At 45.7% G+C, this 15,126-nt stretch overlaps 2 protein-coding genes across 8 annotated transcripts in view; one reads left to right on the top strand and one right to left on the bottom strand.

The window, feature by feature from the left end:
- Nucleotides 1–5,152, bottom strand: part of sh3glb2a (SH3-domain GRB2-like endophilin B2a) — a 29,588-nt gene extending 24,436 nt beyond the window's left edge. For 2 of the 4 annotated variants that reach the window (XM_015971832.3, XM_015971831.3), the window contains exons 1-4: nt 5,012–5,152; nt 4,608–4,749; nt 4,093–4,104; nt 943–1,071 (exon numbers count right to left, since the gene is read on the bottom strand). In XM_015971832.3, coding sequence (XP_015827318.1) covers nt 943–1,071; nt 4,093–4,104; nt 4,608–4,749; nt 5,012–5,074 — 346 coding nt within the window. In that variant the 5' untranslated portion in view covers nt 5,075–5,152. The remainder of the gene's footprint in view (nt 1–942; nt 1,072–4,092; nt 4,105–4,607; nt 4,750–5,011) is intronic. The other 2 variants (XM_015971834.3, XM_015971833.3) reach the window with 1 other exon arrangement.
- On the top strand, nt 4,693–14,986 carry dph7 (diphthamide biosynthesis 7). 4 transcript variants are annotated; one of them, XM_015971829.3, is made up of 11 exons: nt 4,693–4,816; nt 5,470–5,627; nt 5,869–6,035; nt 7,379–7,506; nt 7,573–7,660; nt 11,257–11,351; nt 11,424–11,584; nt 12,647–12,719; nt 12,790–12,855; nt 12,928–13,100; nt 14,371–14,986. In XM_015971829.3, exons 3-11 carry the CDS (start codon nt 5,901–5,903, stop codon nt 14,838–14,840), a joined length of 1,389 nt encoding a protein of 462 aa, XP_015827315.3. In that variant the 5' UTR covers nt 4,693–4,816; nt 5,470–5,627; nt 5,869–5,900; the 3' UTR covers nt 14,841–14,986. The 4 variants fall into 4 exon arrangements, with proteins under 4 accessions (XP_015827315.3, XP_054587170.2, XP_054587169.2 ...); XM_054731195.2 differs by having other exon boundaries at nt 4,799–4,816; nt 5,491–5,627; XM_054731194.2 differs by lacking the exon at nt 4,693–4,816 and adding an exon at nt 5,118–5,256.
- The last annotated feature ends 140 nt before the right edge of the window (nt 14,987–15,126 follow it).

Below are 15,126 nucleotides of genomic sequence, written 5' to 3' on the forward strand. Positions count from 1 at the left end.
AAGGTTTCTCTGACCAGATTAAAACTTAGAGTCTGTGTGTCTGTTCTGGTTTTTGTAGAAACCATGAAGTTGTGTTGATGGCACAAAAGGAGGGGGATGAACGCCTGATGTCCGTGGTTTGGGAGGTGCGGTGTAGGAGTGTTGACAGTGTGGACGAACCAGGAAGGACGCGACAAGGGCCACAAGCTACGGATCCACCTGGCATTCCTTCATGGTCTGGATGTTATCAGCACATCCTGAAAGATGAGTTGCTCCAACAATCTTCTTTGTTTGAGGTCTAAACAGGAATCCTAGAGTTGAATTCACTACCTTTACTACTATTTTGACCACCTCTAACGTCATTCTGTGTTTAGCATTACCATAACCAACACTTCTATATTACCGTCGTTGAAGTGGGTTGAGACATGCAAATGTGAGGAGGTGTGTCTGAGCTAATGACCTGGTAAAGCAGCGTTTCTCAGGATGAACCGTTTCTCCACGGCCATCACAACATTACCAATTTGCAGAGGAAAGCAAAACGGAGATGGGACAGGCTTTCTGGTATGCTACATTAGACGCCCCACGTTGCCTATAATCAACGATAACAAAGTAAATGTGCTTTAAAATGGTAAAAACTCTTTATAATCTACGTGTTTGACCCTTGGAGGCTTGATTCTGCAGCCATTAATCCATTGGGCAGGTGCCATGTACTGATGAATGCAGAGGGATGGGCGTCTGATCTAAGATAAATCAAATATGTGAATCATAAACGGGGATTTCATACTGGATTGGTCGAGGCCAGGACTAACTAACAGTGCTGTTGATCTACAGGGTGCTGGTGGACATTGGAATACTTGGTCGATGGAGAAGAGGAGATAGGAGACGCCTTTAAGTCGGTGTGAGGGAAGAGCATGCAGAAGACAGGACTGAAGAGAAGGCGGCGGCTCTATTCTGGATGCTTACCATATGGAGTTGCAGCACCAAACTCCTGAGCTGCACCCTCCATGTACAGGCCCAGCAGCTCTGCGTTTGTGACTCTGGATGGCGCCTTCATGTCAAACTTCTCATACAGAAATTCTTCAATTCTGGCACCTGCAGAGACATCCGTTTAATCTACAGCAGCAGAAAATCAGCTCTAGCTGCTTCTTTACAAACCGAAACGCCGGAACAACCATCAGCTCCGCCCAACAGCATGTCAGGAAGTTAGCAAGAGTCAGACACATAACAATGGCTTCAAGCTTCATTTGATAACTGTTGGCTAGGAGTTGAAACTAAAGCAGATCAGAAACAAAAGCTACCTACATCTCAGGTGACGCTGAGTAAATGTGTACTCTGATATTTTGCAGCCAACTTGTGACCAAAATAAAACAAACAAACACAAAACCCAACAGGGGTCACTCTTAAACATCGTACAAAGGAAAGCAAGAAACAGGTGACGAGAAGTAGTGCTGTTGGGTGATTTACAATTAAACCAAGGAACCTCGCCTTGATGTCCTGGCCCCGCCCCGGTTGCCTAGGAGATACGTCATCTGGAAGCACCAAGACGTGTTCCAATGCTCATGTTCTACCGAGGCGTGTGCTCTCCGTTTGTTAGCCATTTAGCTAGCTGAGCAAGGATACACGGGAGGTGTCTTGTAGCCTAGCCTTGGTCAAAAATTACCCAGAACACACTGCGGTAAATTCTAAAGGATGGCAGATCAGAAGCAAGCAGCTACTTCTGGGGCAAATTTCAAGTTTAAAAGTATGTCCATTTATTTAAAATGTAACAGTTTTCTTTGACCAAGGAAGGACAGTGTCCTCGTAAGCAAGGTGCCTGGCCTCCCAAGACATCGCCTCGCAAGGCCAGGCTGCTTGACTTTGAGAAACACCCTTAGACCAGCTCCCATGCATATTAAAACAGATTTTTATGATTAAATGTTACAAAGCCACCTGGTATCCAGCACATTTTGGTGACTCCTCTGCTCCAACACACTTGATTCAGTGGTTGAATCACCTGTGCAGCAGCTCATCAGGCTCTGCAGAAGCCTGTTAATTGCCTGCTGATTGAAACCAGGTGTGTTGAAACAGGATAAACACTAAAATGTGCTGGATACCAGCCCGGAATTAAAAATCCCTGACTAAGGACCATGTGATATTTCAGATTTTCTTTTTAATAACTGCAGAAATTTATAAAATCCTGTGTTTTTCTGTCTAAGTGGGGTGCTGTGTGTACATTGATGAGGAAAAAAATTAATTGAATTGATTTTAACAAATGACTGCAATATAACAAAGAGTGATGAGCTATATTGTAGCCACAGCTGCCCTGGGGCACACTTGACTGGTGCCACCAGTCCCTTCGACCACCACCAGCAAGGAAGGTGTGTGTGTGTGTCGGGGGAGCACTTCTCTGCCACTGTTGCCCACAGTGAGTAAGAGAGATGGACATCCATCCCAGGGACTCCATCCACCCATCTTATATGGACGATGTACCTTGAAGACACACCAGTAAGTGTCTGGGAGGCTGCAGTTGTTGCTGCACAAAGCATTGATCAGATAAGGAAACTAAGGAACTCCAAGGATGGAAGGATTATGTTATTGAAAAAAGTAATTACATTGATCACTGGTTTTGGTGGAGATGTTTGGACTTTTATTTACAAATGTTGAGTCTATTGTTCATTATTGTACCTTTAATAGATAACAGACGATTTGGGAAATTTTCTTTGTTCACTTATGACATTTATACATCCGGTCTTGGTCGGGTCAGCCCGCCAGGTTTTGTTCATATTGCCTTCATGAGTATGCGGATGACTCTGAACACGTGGGTGGGGGAAAAACGTGCGAAGAAGTCCGTGGTGTTCTCCTTAAATCAGTAAACAAAAATGGCCATGAGCAGTGTTGCTTTCGGAGACTCTGTTATGAAACACTCTGCTTCCTATGGTCTCCTACTTAGGCTGCCGAGTGCTCCTCATAGCAGTCTGTCCTGGCGCTGCCGCGGCTGGAGCAGCAGGTCCGATCTGCAGTCAGAGCAGATGTTGACTACACTGCATCCAGAATGATAATGAATCACATGTAGAAAGCCACCGCTGGCTGATTACCACCAATAATAGGCTCCATCTACTAGGTGGATGTGAACAGCTGGCTAATCAGCTTGTTGTGGGTGTGTTGGGTAAGCTGAGCATGAAGCTGACCACTGGGGAGCAGATCCAAATAATCCAGTTGCATGAGGATGAAAAACATACAGATTACCCAGATGTGAACAAAATTAACCTACCAGGGCTGGGCGGGGCCGACCCAGATGTCAAAGCCCTTAGTTGCCTACTAATGGTTCACACGGAGGTGTTCTCCTCAGATGAAACCTGACTTTCTTTCACATGTTCAGGTTTGTGCATCAACATTTTGGGTTGTGTTAAAGCACTGTGGTTGTTTAAAAATAAAAATGTATTCAGTTATCCACTGAGTCTCAATCTGACTAGTCAGTTTTGACTGAAAATACTGAATTAATCGTGTTCAGGCCAACAAGGCCTGTGTGTTCAAGGGCAGGAAGGGGCCCTGCAGCAGACTGAGGTTCAGATTTCCCAGTTTTCACTGATCAGGGAAACCCAGGGGGCCCTAAAATCCAGGTGATCAAACACCAGGTGGAGAGTTTTAGATTTTAGAAAAAAAAAAACATCCGCTGACCAGCCTGTTACTCATCTCTGGGAAAGAGGTTTATATTGGCAAACAATAGAAACACCCATGGATGACAAGCTGACCTATGACCCCCAAATGGATTCACTTTGTAAGAGGACTAATCTGCAAACTCTGTTAGGGAAGCTCAGTGGTTTCAATAACGATTCTACCTTCATGAATGAGTGAATCAGTTCAGACTGATCATCTTCTTCCTGGTGAGTTCAGGTAACTACTGTCCAGATGCAGAGATCTGTTGCTCAGGTGCAGGACCAACAGACTGGAGGTCTTTCGTCACTGCAGGGTTGACATTTTTTAATGATGTCATGTAGCATGTGTGTTGTTTATCTGCCGTGTTAGTGATTAGTACTGGTGTGAAACCAGCTGCCCCTAGATGGTGGTAAAGACTCTTGATGTTGACAGCTTTTATAATTGAGCACTTAAGGATGGAAGGAGGTAGATACTCACCAGTGTGATCAACTGAGGCATGAAGAGTCAAAACATAAATCCACGTTAGCACTTCCCAAGCCCAATCAGCCCATACAACAAGTACATGATGCTAACAGCAGATGGTGATTGGTGCCTTCACACAGAAAACACTCACTGGCTCTGTATTAGCTTTTGTTTTGACCCATATCAGCTACAATCATGTAGCCAACATTTATTTAAATAGCATTCTCAGTTTGCTCAAACCACACATCAAATACACAAATCCTCCTCGGGGGTGATTTATCATCTGAGCTCTTCTTATAAACAGATAGGTGTAACCATTAAGGTCCTAAGCTTCTTCTGACTTCATCTGTTCTGATGTTCGTAAACCAGTTTCTCCATGCCTGATACTCTCCATGACCACAAATACTAAACCAGGAATTTCTGTTCCAGCCTAATGCCAGATCTGCTCTCCAAAGGTCTCTGAGCCCTAAAGCACGAACCCTGAATCCTGCTATAGTTTATTCGTTGGGGGGCTCTGGGGGGGACCATACTTGGGTTGGGCTGCAGCAGGACCTCAGTCTGCCTATAAATCTTCTCCGTCCAATTTTTGGTGCAGTCTGCGCGGCTCATCAGGTTCTCGAGGTGGGCATCTAGTTCGGTCTTCTCGGCCTGGCCCAGCTTCTCCTCGGTGTACTGCAGCAGGACATCAAACGGTTAATAAATCTGCTTCCGGTGGTTCTCGAGCTGCTCACCCGAACAGGTACTATCAAGCTTTATTTATTAAGCGTTAACATCTTTGACAGAACTGGCCCAGTGTCCGGTTCTTCAGTAATAGGAATAACTTGAGTGTGTTAGCAGCTCAGCATCTGGCGGACCGAACCGCAGTCAGAAGAACCAAACCCGAATCCCGAAGAAGAGAAGCGTTAGCATTAGCAAACATTTGTTTCATTCTTACCTGAACAGCTCTGGTGAAAAACAGTCCAGCACCGGAGGCTAGCTTTTTCACGTTAAAATCCATATCACTAATAGTTAAAACGCAACAAACCGATGAAACGCTCAGGTAAGCTAGCGACAGCTGCTAATGTTGACAATGTCGCGTGATAAAGGTTTTACGTCTGTGGACAGACGCGGAAACGCGCAGCGTCGCCGCCATATTGGGGAGGTTCTTCACTCTCCAAACCCAACTGGAGTCAACGCAGGGTATGGTTGGGCCCGTTTTTGTGCAGGTTGCAACAACCGGTGTACTATTGTAAACATATCAATGGGAGACTTTTCTATTTATTTTAATTTATTTATTACATATATTTTAATGTTTGAATTAATTTTTATTACATCTCAATTTTAATCATCATGCCATGCCATATGTCTGATTTTATAAATAAATAATTAACGCATAATAAAATTTGTTTTTAGCTGGGTAAATATCTTCCTCAGTAGAAATAAATGCAATGGGAGTGAATGGGGACCCATCCAAGGTGGCGGATCACCGCAGCACCAGTCAACGGCCTTGAACGCACCAACACGCCCATCGATGACGCAAGGACGCACAATGTCCAGACTGACCTGAACGTGTGAGTTTTGTTGATAGTGGCAGTTTTTTGGATTAATTTTTGATAAATGAAACAAATTTTGAATCAAACTAAAGCATCTGGTGATTAAATAGACCGACTGGCTCCAGATTACATTCAGTTAATCTCAGCCTGCTTGTTAATAAGCAAAGTACTAGTTAGCCTAGTTAGCTAACAACTAGCTGCAGGTCCTTGCGGACCGTTCGGGTGTGTTTGGATTAAACGTGACGGGAAGTGTTTGTAGTTTTGGCAGGTAATGCAGACCAGGTGAGGATCATGGCTTCCAGGAGATCCAGGACCCGCAGTCTCCAGGTGTTTGATACCGAGTTGAGTGCGGACTCAGTGGAGTGGTGTCCGATTCTCTCTGACTCGGATGTTTTGTGCTGCGGGACCTATCAGCTTCGCAGAGAGGTGAGATCTCACTGGGTCTGTGTCCGGTCTCGCCAAAAATCACCCAACAGACCGACTTCACCCTGTGTGTAACGTCAGCTCTAGTGAAGTTTGTTCTTTGGTGTTGGTCTAGTCCAGGGTTTCCAGGGCCACTGCAGGGTTCAGGTGTTTCTAATAGCCAGCTGATTCACATCAGACAAACATCTAAACATCTATGAGCTACAGACCATTAAACCTGAGGGCTGGGGCTTGACAGGTCCAGGTCTGACTGCAGCTGTGTGGTCTTTGGCTCTCCTTGAAAGAACGAAAACAATCTTTCAAATAGCGCCTCTCAAGATAAAAATCACGAGGCGCTTCACACACAGAAAAATGAACGTGTAAAATTATTTCTAAAAAGATTAACAATATGTTTAAAATGAGAGAAAAAATACAACTTGTGATAAACACAATAATAATGTAAGAAAAAGGAGAGAGAAAATTAAAAGGAAAGAGGGAAATCAGTGGATTGTGGGAAAAGGTGGAATAAGTAGAAAGATCAGAACAAGGAGAAGGTGATGAAGGTCACACCAAATCCAGCTTGAACAGGTGAGTTTCCAGCTGCTTTTTAAAGGAGACCACTGAGTCCACTGATCTCAGGCTCAGGGGGAGAGAGTTCCAGAGTCTGGGTGCCACAGCAGCAGATGATCTGTCACCTTTGGTCTTTAGCCTGGTGCTGCACAACCAGTAGGCTTTGATCACTGGACCTCAGGGACCTGCTGGGGGTGTAGGGACTAAGAAGATCACCAATGTAAGATGGTGCTTGTCCATGTAAGGCCCAATAGACCAGAACCAGGATCTTGAAATGAACCCTGAAGTTGACTGGCAGCCAGTGAAGCTGGAGGAGAAGCGGGGTGATGTGGGTGTGTTTGGAGGACTTGGTCAGAAGCCGAGCACAGGCACTCTGAACCACCTGTAGACGGTTCAGGGAGGTTCTGCTCAGACACGTGAAAAGAGAGTTACAGTAGTCTACGCGTGAGGAGATGAAGGTGTGAACAGTCTCAAGTTCAGAGCGAGACTCGGCAATGTTCCTGAGATGGAAGAAGGAAGAGGAAACATGGTACTGGGTTGTGGCCCCAGCTAGAACCCTATGGTTGTTGAACTGGTATCAAATGAATCCAGATCAGGGTTCTATTGGTTCTGTCCCACGTGGTCTCAGCGTTGGACAGCTTGTGGTTTTTAATAAATGTCTGTTTATTGATATCCTTGTGTTTGTTCTAGTTTACTAAAGCAGGGTGCAGGGTGCTCAGTGGACAAGGTCGTCTCCATGTCTAAAGGCCGGTTGTGTTTCTTTGTCTCTGTTGTGTGGCTGTTCTGTGTGGGGGCAGGATGAGGATGATAACCCCAGTCGGACCGGACGTCTCTACCTGTTTGAGTTTCATCAGGAGGGACCAAGTAGACCTCCTCTCACAGAGCTGCAGCACATCGACATGGCGGCCATCTTGGACCTGAAATGGTAAGAAGTCAGATTTGTTGTTCTCTGACCCCGTCTTCTCTAGCTGATGATTTTTCACCTGTCCAGGTGCCATGTGCCGCTGGCAGAGAGGCCTGTGTTGGCATTAGCGGCTGCGACAGGGGAAGTGCAGGTGTACACGCTGTCAGACCGTCAGGTGAGAACTGCGGCTTCAGAAGAACCATGGAGACGTAGCTCCAGCTACGTTCACACTGCAGTAGAAAGTGAGCCAAAGCTGATTATGAGGATTTCCAACCATCCAGTCTTGTCCACTTATCTGAAGAAAAGTAAATGAAGGAAACGAGATGATCACAAACACAACTTCAGATTCCTCGTGTGAAAGAGCCGAGACACTTTCTCATAGTTTATGAACAAAAGGCTGAAGTTTAAGTTTACCCAACACAGACCTATTTCATACAAATACTGCAAAGAGCTAAACTTCTGTGATGGAAGTGCACAACCTGCTGCTTAGTGCTTATTTAGTCCAGTCCAGTGGTGCCGTAGGGGAGCGTGTACAACAGCGCGACGCTCAGATAGATGAACTCTTATTTATCAGGTGTGGCGTGAAGACAGTCAAATGTGCGTCCCACGCTCATCGTGTGAGAGTTTGCAGCCCTGATAAAATAAATGTCCACGTCAGGTATAGCTCGCTGTGGCCAGGATAAACTTTGCTTGCAGAGCAACTTTTTTGTGAGCGAACGAGCTCCACTGAGAAAGGCTTCTGATTAGTCAGTCGGTGTATTGTGATCATGTGTGCATCATTCCCTTTGCTAATGTCAGGAAGGACGGTCCAGAGCGCAGGCTGGGTGTTTAGCTAACCTGCAGAGAATACAAAGTTCTAAGTCAGGGACTTGCACAAACCAGCCAGAGAAGCACTGCTGATGGTTCTGAAAGCTCCCGTTTTATTTTGGAGAAGCTTCAAAAATAACATGAACTTAAGCTAATAAATATATCAATGTGAACTAGTCAGAATGACACCAGCACAAGACACACATCATCAAGAAGACATTTCAGACACACCAGGTTCAACTTCAATCAGTGCATTTACATGCAGCCAGGAACCCTTTTAAAACCCGAATATTCACAATAACCCGGTTCCGCAGGTCCATGTAAACACCGCCAAAAACCCGGATATGGTTTTTAAAACCCGGTTACTACACCTGGGGTAACCCTTTTCTAACCCGAATGTTTGGTCGTGTAAACGCATATCGGGATATCCCCATCAAAGCGTGTGTTCTGCGCATGCTCTGTTCGCATGGAATCTTGGTCTTTTGAGTAGCGAGACGTCTTGTATGCGCCAGAACACCGGAAGTAAACAACAAGTTGGGAGCAACATGGTGAGTCGCGGCACAGCACCACACTTTTGGAATGACGAGGAAACAAACATCTGTCTTCATCGGTCTGGTGAAAAGTATGAACATTATGTCTTTTGTTGACGGCCGAAAGTACAGAGACAGCGAAATATACAAGAAGGTAACCGCATATTGCGTCTTGACGTAGTCCATACGTCCTGACGCTACCCCAACGTCCGCATTTAAATCGGGTTATGCAAGTTAGAGGTAACTCTTTGTATTTATGCTTGTAAACGGGTTATTCTGATCAACTCAGAAACCCGAATGCCGACCTTAACCCGATCATAACCCGGATACTGGCTGCACGTAAACGTAGTCAATAGTGGCTGATCAGACCACTCCACAAACAAGAGGGGAAACAGTTAACATACAATTAACACACACATCCCCACACACACAAACGAACCAGCTTAATCAATTCAGGTAACTCTAATAACTAAATCATAATTACAACCTCCCTCTCCATAACAGAAAATATCTACATTAAATTAAACATACGCATAAACATGAATCTCCCCTCCCTTGGGAGTAGGTAGATCCCAGAAGTGCTGATTAGGCTTCCTGAGGAGATGAGATGCAGGCATGCGACTCCATGGGCAACTCCAAGCCACTGGTAGCTCAAATAAAATACAAAATTAACACGTGCATTCATAAACATTAGAAGACTGATAGTGTGCACATCAACCAGTCATCCTGGACAGAACACAGAACACAAACAAACATTACCAGAAGACCGTGTCCCTGAGGTGGCAGACACTGCTGTCACAGGTTACCAAAAATGTTGCCAGGTTGTTTTCTGGGTGCTTTGGGTTAGAAACAGTGATAATGTTGCTAAGTTGGCAGCGCTGTAAGGGAGGTGCACTCCATTTGCATCTTGGAGCATCATGAGAGTAACTTTTGAGGGAGGAACAAATAATCAGCTCATTTTGTTTTTATCATCGTTCAAATCCCAAATAGTAACTGAGATTTAACTTCGAATAATCGAGCAATGCTACTCCTGGATGACCGAGCTTCTCAGCCCATAAGGGAGAGCCCAGACACGCTGCGGAGAAAACTCTTTTCAGATGTGTGTGTCCACGATCTCGTTCTTCCAGTCATTACCCAAAGCTCGGGACCGTAGGTGAGGGTTGGACCGTAGATCGGGGCTGTCAGTCTCTGCTGCCCTCTCGGTTCGCCAGGCAATCCCTCTTTTTGGTGTATTTATCAAACCGGAAGTGTGGGCTGAGTAAGACTCTGGGACTGGAGAGACTTGCTGTTTAAGCCATAGCCATGTGGTGGCTGGGTCTTTTTGCCAAACAGGCACGCTCCAGTTAAAAAAGGATCATTGTTTAACAGAATTGTGTGGGTTTATATGTATGTGCATGATGGGGTGACCATTCCTCTTAATAAAGAACCAGATCAAGGTTCCTCATCTGTCTTCAGCAGTGTTGAGGTAAGCAGAGCAAAGGTGCTGAGAGAAAAGCATGAAGAGTCTACACATGTCCTACTAGATACACCAAGCAGAAGGTCAGACAGCATCCCAGACAGCCCTGTTTGTTTCCTTCTGGGAGACCAAGAAAGGTGGACTTGTCTGAAAAACACTGAGGATACATTTTTAGATTACAGGCATTTTCTAGTGTGGAAAGAAACTAATTTGTTGCTTTAAATCAATTATTATTGTTGTTATTATTACTGTTATTATTGTTGTTACTACTGTTATTATTGTAGATAAGATGTTCTTACATTTAATTAGAAACCATAGAATGTGAAATATCATGAAATATGAGATATCACCTTAATGGATCTTGGAGTAAATTTAACCAGAAGATTGGATCTTTTTATTGCAGGGATTGAGCAACACTTCATATTAACTCCAATTCAATTCAAGTTTATTTATAAAGCACCAAATCACGACAAGAGTGGTCTCAAGGCACTCACATAATAAACATTCCAATACAGGTCAGGTCATTAAGCCAATCAGAAATAATGTTTCCTATATAAGGAACCCAGCAAATTGCATCAAGTCACTGACTAGTTTCAGTGACTTGATGCAATCCTCATACTAAGCAAGCATAAAGCGACAGTGGAGAGGAAAACTCCCTTTTAACAGGAAGAAACTCCAGAGAATCCTGGCTCAGTATAAGCAGCCATCCTCCACGAGTCACTGGGGATCGAGAAGACGGACACACACACACGCACGCATGCACACACACACACACACACACACACACACCTACCTGATACCACAGAACCATTATGGATTTTAATTGTGGTGCCACTGTGATTATAGGGTTCTTGCTATTCTTGCTAATGGGAAGCATGTTGAATTGCTCGTGTGAGAAATGTGCTACATAAATAAAGCTGCCTTGCCCGGGCGTCTGTTTGAGTGTATGATGCAACAGCTGATGTGTGTCTCCAGTAGGAGGGTGGGCGCAGTCTGAAGGTTCTGTGCAGCAGTCCGGTTGGAGTGGAGCGCCTAGCGTTGTCGTTGGACTGGTCAACTGGAAGACTTGACAGGTACTGTATGCTCCAGAGCTCCAGCTGTTTGTTGGGATTAACAGCAGGAGTAAGGAACTGATGTGTTGTCAGCAGCAGCGACGTGCGGGTGGTGTGCAGCGACTCGGAGGGCTGCGTCAGCGTGTTGTCCATGGATGAAGGAGTTGTGACGGTTCTGTCTCAGTGGAAGGCTCACGACTTTGAGGCTTGGATCTCAGCCTTCTCCTACTGGGACACTCAGCTGCTTTATTCAGGTAACTGTGTCACGAGTCTGTAGATGTCCTGGACGTAAACCTGAGATCAAAAACAAAACCTTCAGCTTGGACTCATCAGGCCCTCACATATGGTGCTTTCACATCTGGGCCAGCACGAACCAGACTTGGTAGCTTTTAAAGTGTTCACATCTAGGTGGTCTTGTATTTTTCTGTGCTGAACTGGTCGATTTGGCCCACATATCAAGGAGGTCTGCTTCAGGCTGAACAGGTCCATCACACCCACTGCTAACTGATTGGCCGGCTCAAGTGCACGCCTACCATTAGAGGGAGCTTTCAATTGGCAGATAGAATCAGCCAGTGGGAGCATCCCACATGTGCAATTCATTATCATTCTGGTTACTGAGAAGTAAATTTCGGCTCTGACTGAAGGTGTGGCAGCTCTCCTTCTCACTGCTGTGAGAGTGCGCACACACACACACACACACACACACACACACACACACACACACACACACACACACACACACAAAGCCTTCAGCTGCACGGCTGTCGTTCAAGGGGGACACCATGGCCCTTTCCACACGTCTTTTTCCTCGCCCCCGTACTCAAGGATTTCTCCGTTCCTGAGAAGAGTGTGTGTGTGTGTGTGTGAGAGTGTGAGTGAGTGTGTGAGAGTGTGAGTGAGTGTGTGAGAGTGTGAGTGAGTGAACCTGAACAAACCCTACTGGTGCAGGACCCGGTCCGTGCTGGCCCAGATGTGAAACTGCCAGTAGTTCTGGAGGAGTTCTGACCTACTCTTTGGTTTTTCTCAGCTCTTTGAAGGTCCCACCAGGAACTTTCAGTCATGTTTTTTCTGAGTGTTGACCTCTGGGTGAACCTGCCGAGGCATCCACACCTGGAAGAAGATGAGCAGGCTCTTCTCTCTGCAGAAGAGACTGCAGATCATTTGGAAATGACCTTTGAGCCTTCACAGATTGATGCGCCCAAACACAACTTCTGCTGCAGCTGAAGATGGAATTTGTTTTTAGGATGTTGTTCTGACCCTGTGGAACTGAAAGCAGGTGTGTGTGTGTGTGTGTGTGTCTCCCAACCCCCTACCAGGTGGAGATGACAGCAAACTGAAAGGCTGGGATCTCAGAATGAGTCCTTCAAGTCCTGTGTTCATCAGTAGAAGGTAGTGAGAGTCTGCTCTGATCTCCACTGGCCTCCATCCGGCTGATGTAGCCTTCTGTTTTCTCCCAAAGGCACACTATGGGAGTTTGCAGCATCCATAGTAACCCCCATCGGGAACACATTCTGGCCACCGGCAGGTGAGTCTCCTCCTCACACCTGTTCTCACTCATAAGCTCGTGTGATCAATCTCTCTTCTTTTTCTTCTGCAGCTATGATGAGCGGGTTCTGCTGTGGGACAGCAGGAACATGCAGCAGCCCCTCAGCGAGAGCCAAGTGGGGGGCGGGGTGTGGAGGCTGAAGTGGCACCCAACCCAGCAGCACCTGCTGCTGGCGGCCTGCATGCATAATGGCTTCCATATCCTGCACTGCCAGCAGGTCCTAGGTGGGTATGGGCCCAGCACCAGTGGGTAGGGGGGTAGACTTGGCTTTAGAGACAGACTTGAATGGGTTTCTGTCCCAGTCTGTCCCTGGTGGGGTTCCTGCAGGTGCTTACATCCTGGTAACTGAGATAGGTCAAATCACAATAACATTTATTTTATAAGATCAGGTGAAATGATGATTTTCAGCTGGATGCTGGTGGGACAGTGGCATTTTGGTAAAGTGGTGAGGACCCAGTCCCCATGGGAGTGTTGGAATGTTTGTATTTTAAATGCTGACAAGTCTTCTGTTTGCATTTTGTTAATTTATCAGAACTTTATTGAACAGGAAGGTAAATTCTGACTTCTTGGACTGGTCAGCTGTATCTAGTCTGAAAGATGTAGAGGTGAAATAAGGGATTGTGCGTATGAGCTACAGGTGCTTTAAGTGTTACAATAAACAAATCAATACCTACAGCCAGAGACATGCAGTCCAAACCACACCAAGTTCACCCATGTTTAACACGTCTGCTCTGGTCTCTAGTATAAATGAATACCTTGTGAGTTGATCTCTGTGGGAAAAAGCTCTGGCGCTCCTGTTTCAGGAAGCAGAATTTAGCCAGATGAGCTCTAGTGGTCAAGATGTTGGGGTTTCATTTTCTAATATTAAATAATAGTAATAATAATACATCAAACGCTTTTTAGGTCACTCAGATGCTTCACAAATTATGCTGACAAAAATATTCACACAGCTTGTCCCTGATTGGCTAACTGGAACATGACTACCACTGACTCAGTTTGCTCCGCAATGTTGATGTTAGATCTCTACAAATAACACAAGCCTGGAGGAGTTCTGCTGTGTGGTGGAGTTGCTAATGCTAACAGTTAGCTTCCGCTAGCAGAGGTGTTCTCTGCCATTTCCTGGACACTAAACCAACAACAGCCCTCCCCGTTGTGAGTCAAAATGGATGAGTCCATAAATGTCAAGTGACAGTGTGACGTAGAGCTCAGGCTCTTCTAATCCACGTCTATTTTCTGTTGGTGGCTGATGCAGCTGCACGTTACAAACATAAAAGTACGAGAATAAGTAAAAACGGTTCTCAGTGAACTTGGTCTTTAAGGCTTAGTTCCGTTTGTACGTGGCCCTCTGAGAGCTCAGTCGGGTCTGATATGCAGCTCAGATTTGGTAATTAGATCAGACTCTGTGTGGTTTAGGAAGGTAAAAGTGTTATGAAGCCCTGAACTGGACGTCCTTTCTCAGGAACCCCGTCCCTAATCACTGTTGTCCCTGTTCAGAGGGTGGCGGTGGCGGCTCCTGTCCTGTTGTGGCCTCGTACATCCTTCACAACTCCTTGGCATATGGAGCAGACTGGTCCAGCCTGTCCCTGGAGGACCCCTCGCCTCACTCGTCCTCCACCGCTGAACCAGAAGAAAGCCTCGCGGAGACAACTGGACATTTTCAGATTCAGTACGAGTCCCCCACAGCCAGCTTTGACACCTCGCTGGAGGATGACGCAGGACGGTACATCCCAGAGGGAATCACAGCTCCCTCCTCTTCAAACTATCCTGCTGCAACCTCGGACTCTGAGGAAGTCACGCCCTTGCTGTCCTCTCTGCTGGCCAGCTGTTCATTCTATGACCACATGCTCCATGTGTGGCGCTGGGACTGGACCCCCCCCAGTGACGCTCAGGAGACAACCCGTCCCGATTCACTTGCCGCTTCGTCTGAGAAATATGCAGAACGTTCTTTAAACACGAGATGTTAGAAATGTTATCCTCCTAAAGACACTTCTGCTCAATATTTTTATAAATATTTGCAAGTCTTTCACTCACCTGAGTCTCTTACAACCCTTCACTTCCACTTAAGAGTTTTATGAACAAACAACTTCATTAAAGACCAGATTTGACCTCTTCTCTTTGATTTTCTTTAACCCTGTAGTTGTTTGTAATGGATGCATGAGCAATGGAACACTGTTTGATGGCAGCAAAGTATGTAAACATACACACTAGAGATGGGAATTAAACACTCAGGAGGATCCAAACAGATTCAGA

The sequence above is a fragment of the Nothobranchius furzeri genome, chromosome 17 (genome assembly GCF_043380555.1).
Source record: "Nothobranchius furzeri strain GRZ-AD chromosome 17, NfurGRZ-RIMD1, whole genome shotgun sequence".
In the NCBI taxonomy this organism is placed as follows: Eukaryota; Metazoa; Chordata; class Actinopteri; order Cyprinodontiformes; family Nothobranchiidae; genus Nothobranchius; species Nothobranchius furzeri.

Bases quoted from the DNA above. Each gene is read 5' to 3' on its own strand.
- dph7 (XM_015971829.3), top strand. From the start codon at position 5,901: ATGGCTTCCAGGAGATCCAGGACCCGCAGTCTCCAGGTGTTTGATACC. The intron at 11,352-11,423 runs GTACTGTATGCT...ATGTGTTGTCAG, and splicing joins TCAACTGGAAGACTTGACAG to CAGCAGCGACGTGCGGGTGG. The intron at 11,585-12,646 runs GTAACTGTGTCA...ACCCCCTACCAG, and splicing joins CACTCAGCTGCTTTATTCAG to GTGGAGATGACAGCAAACTG.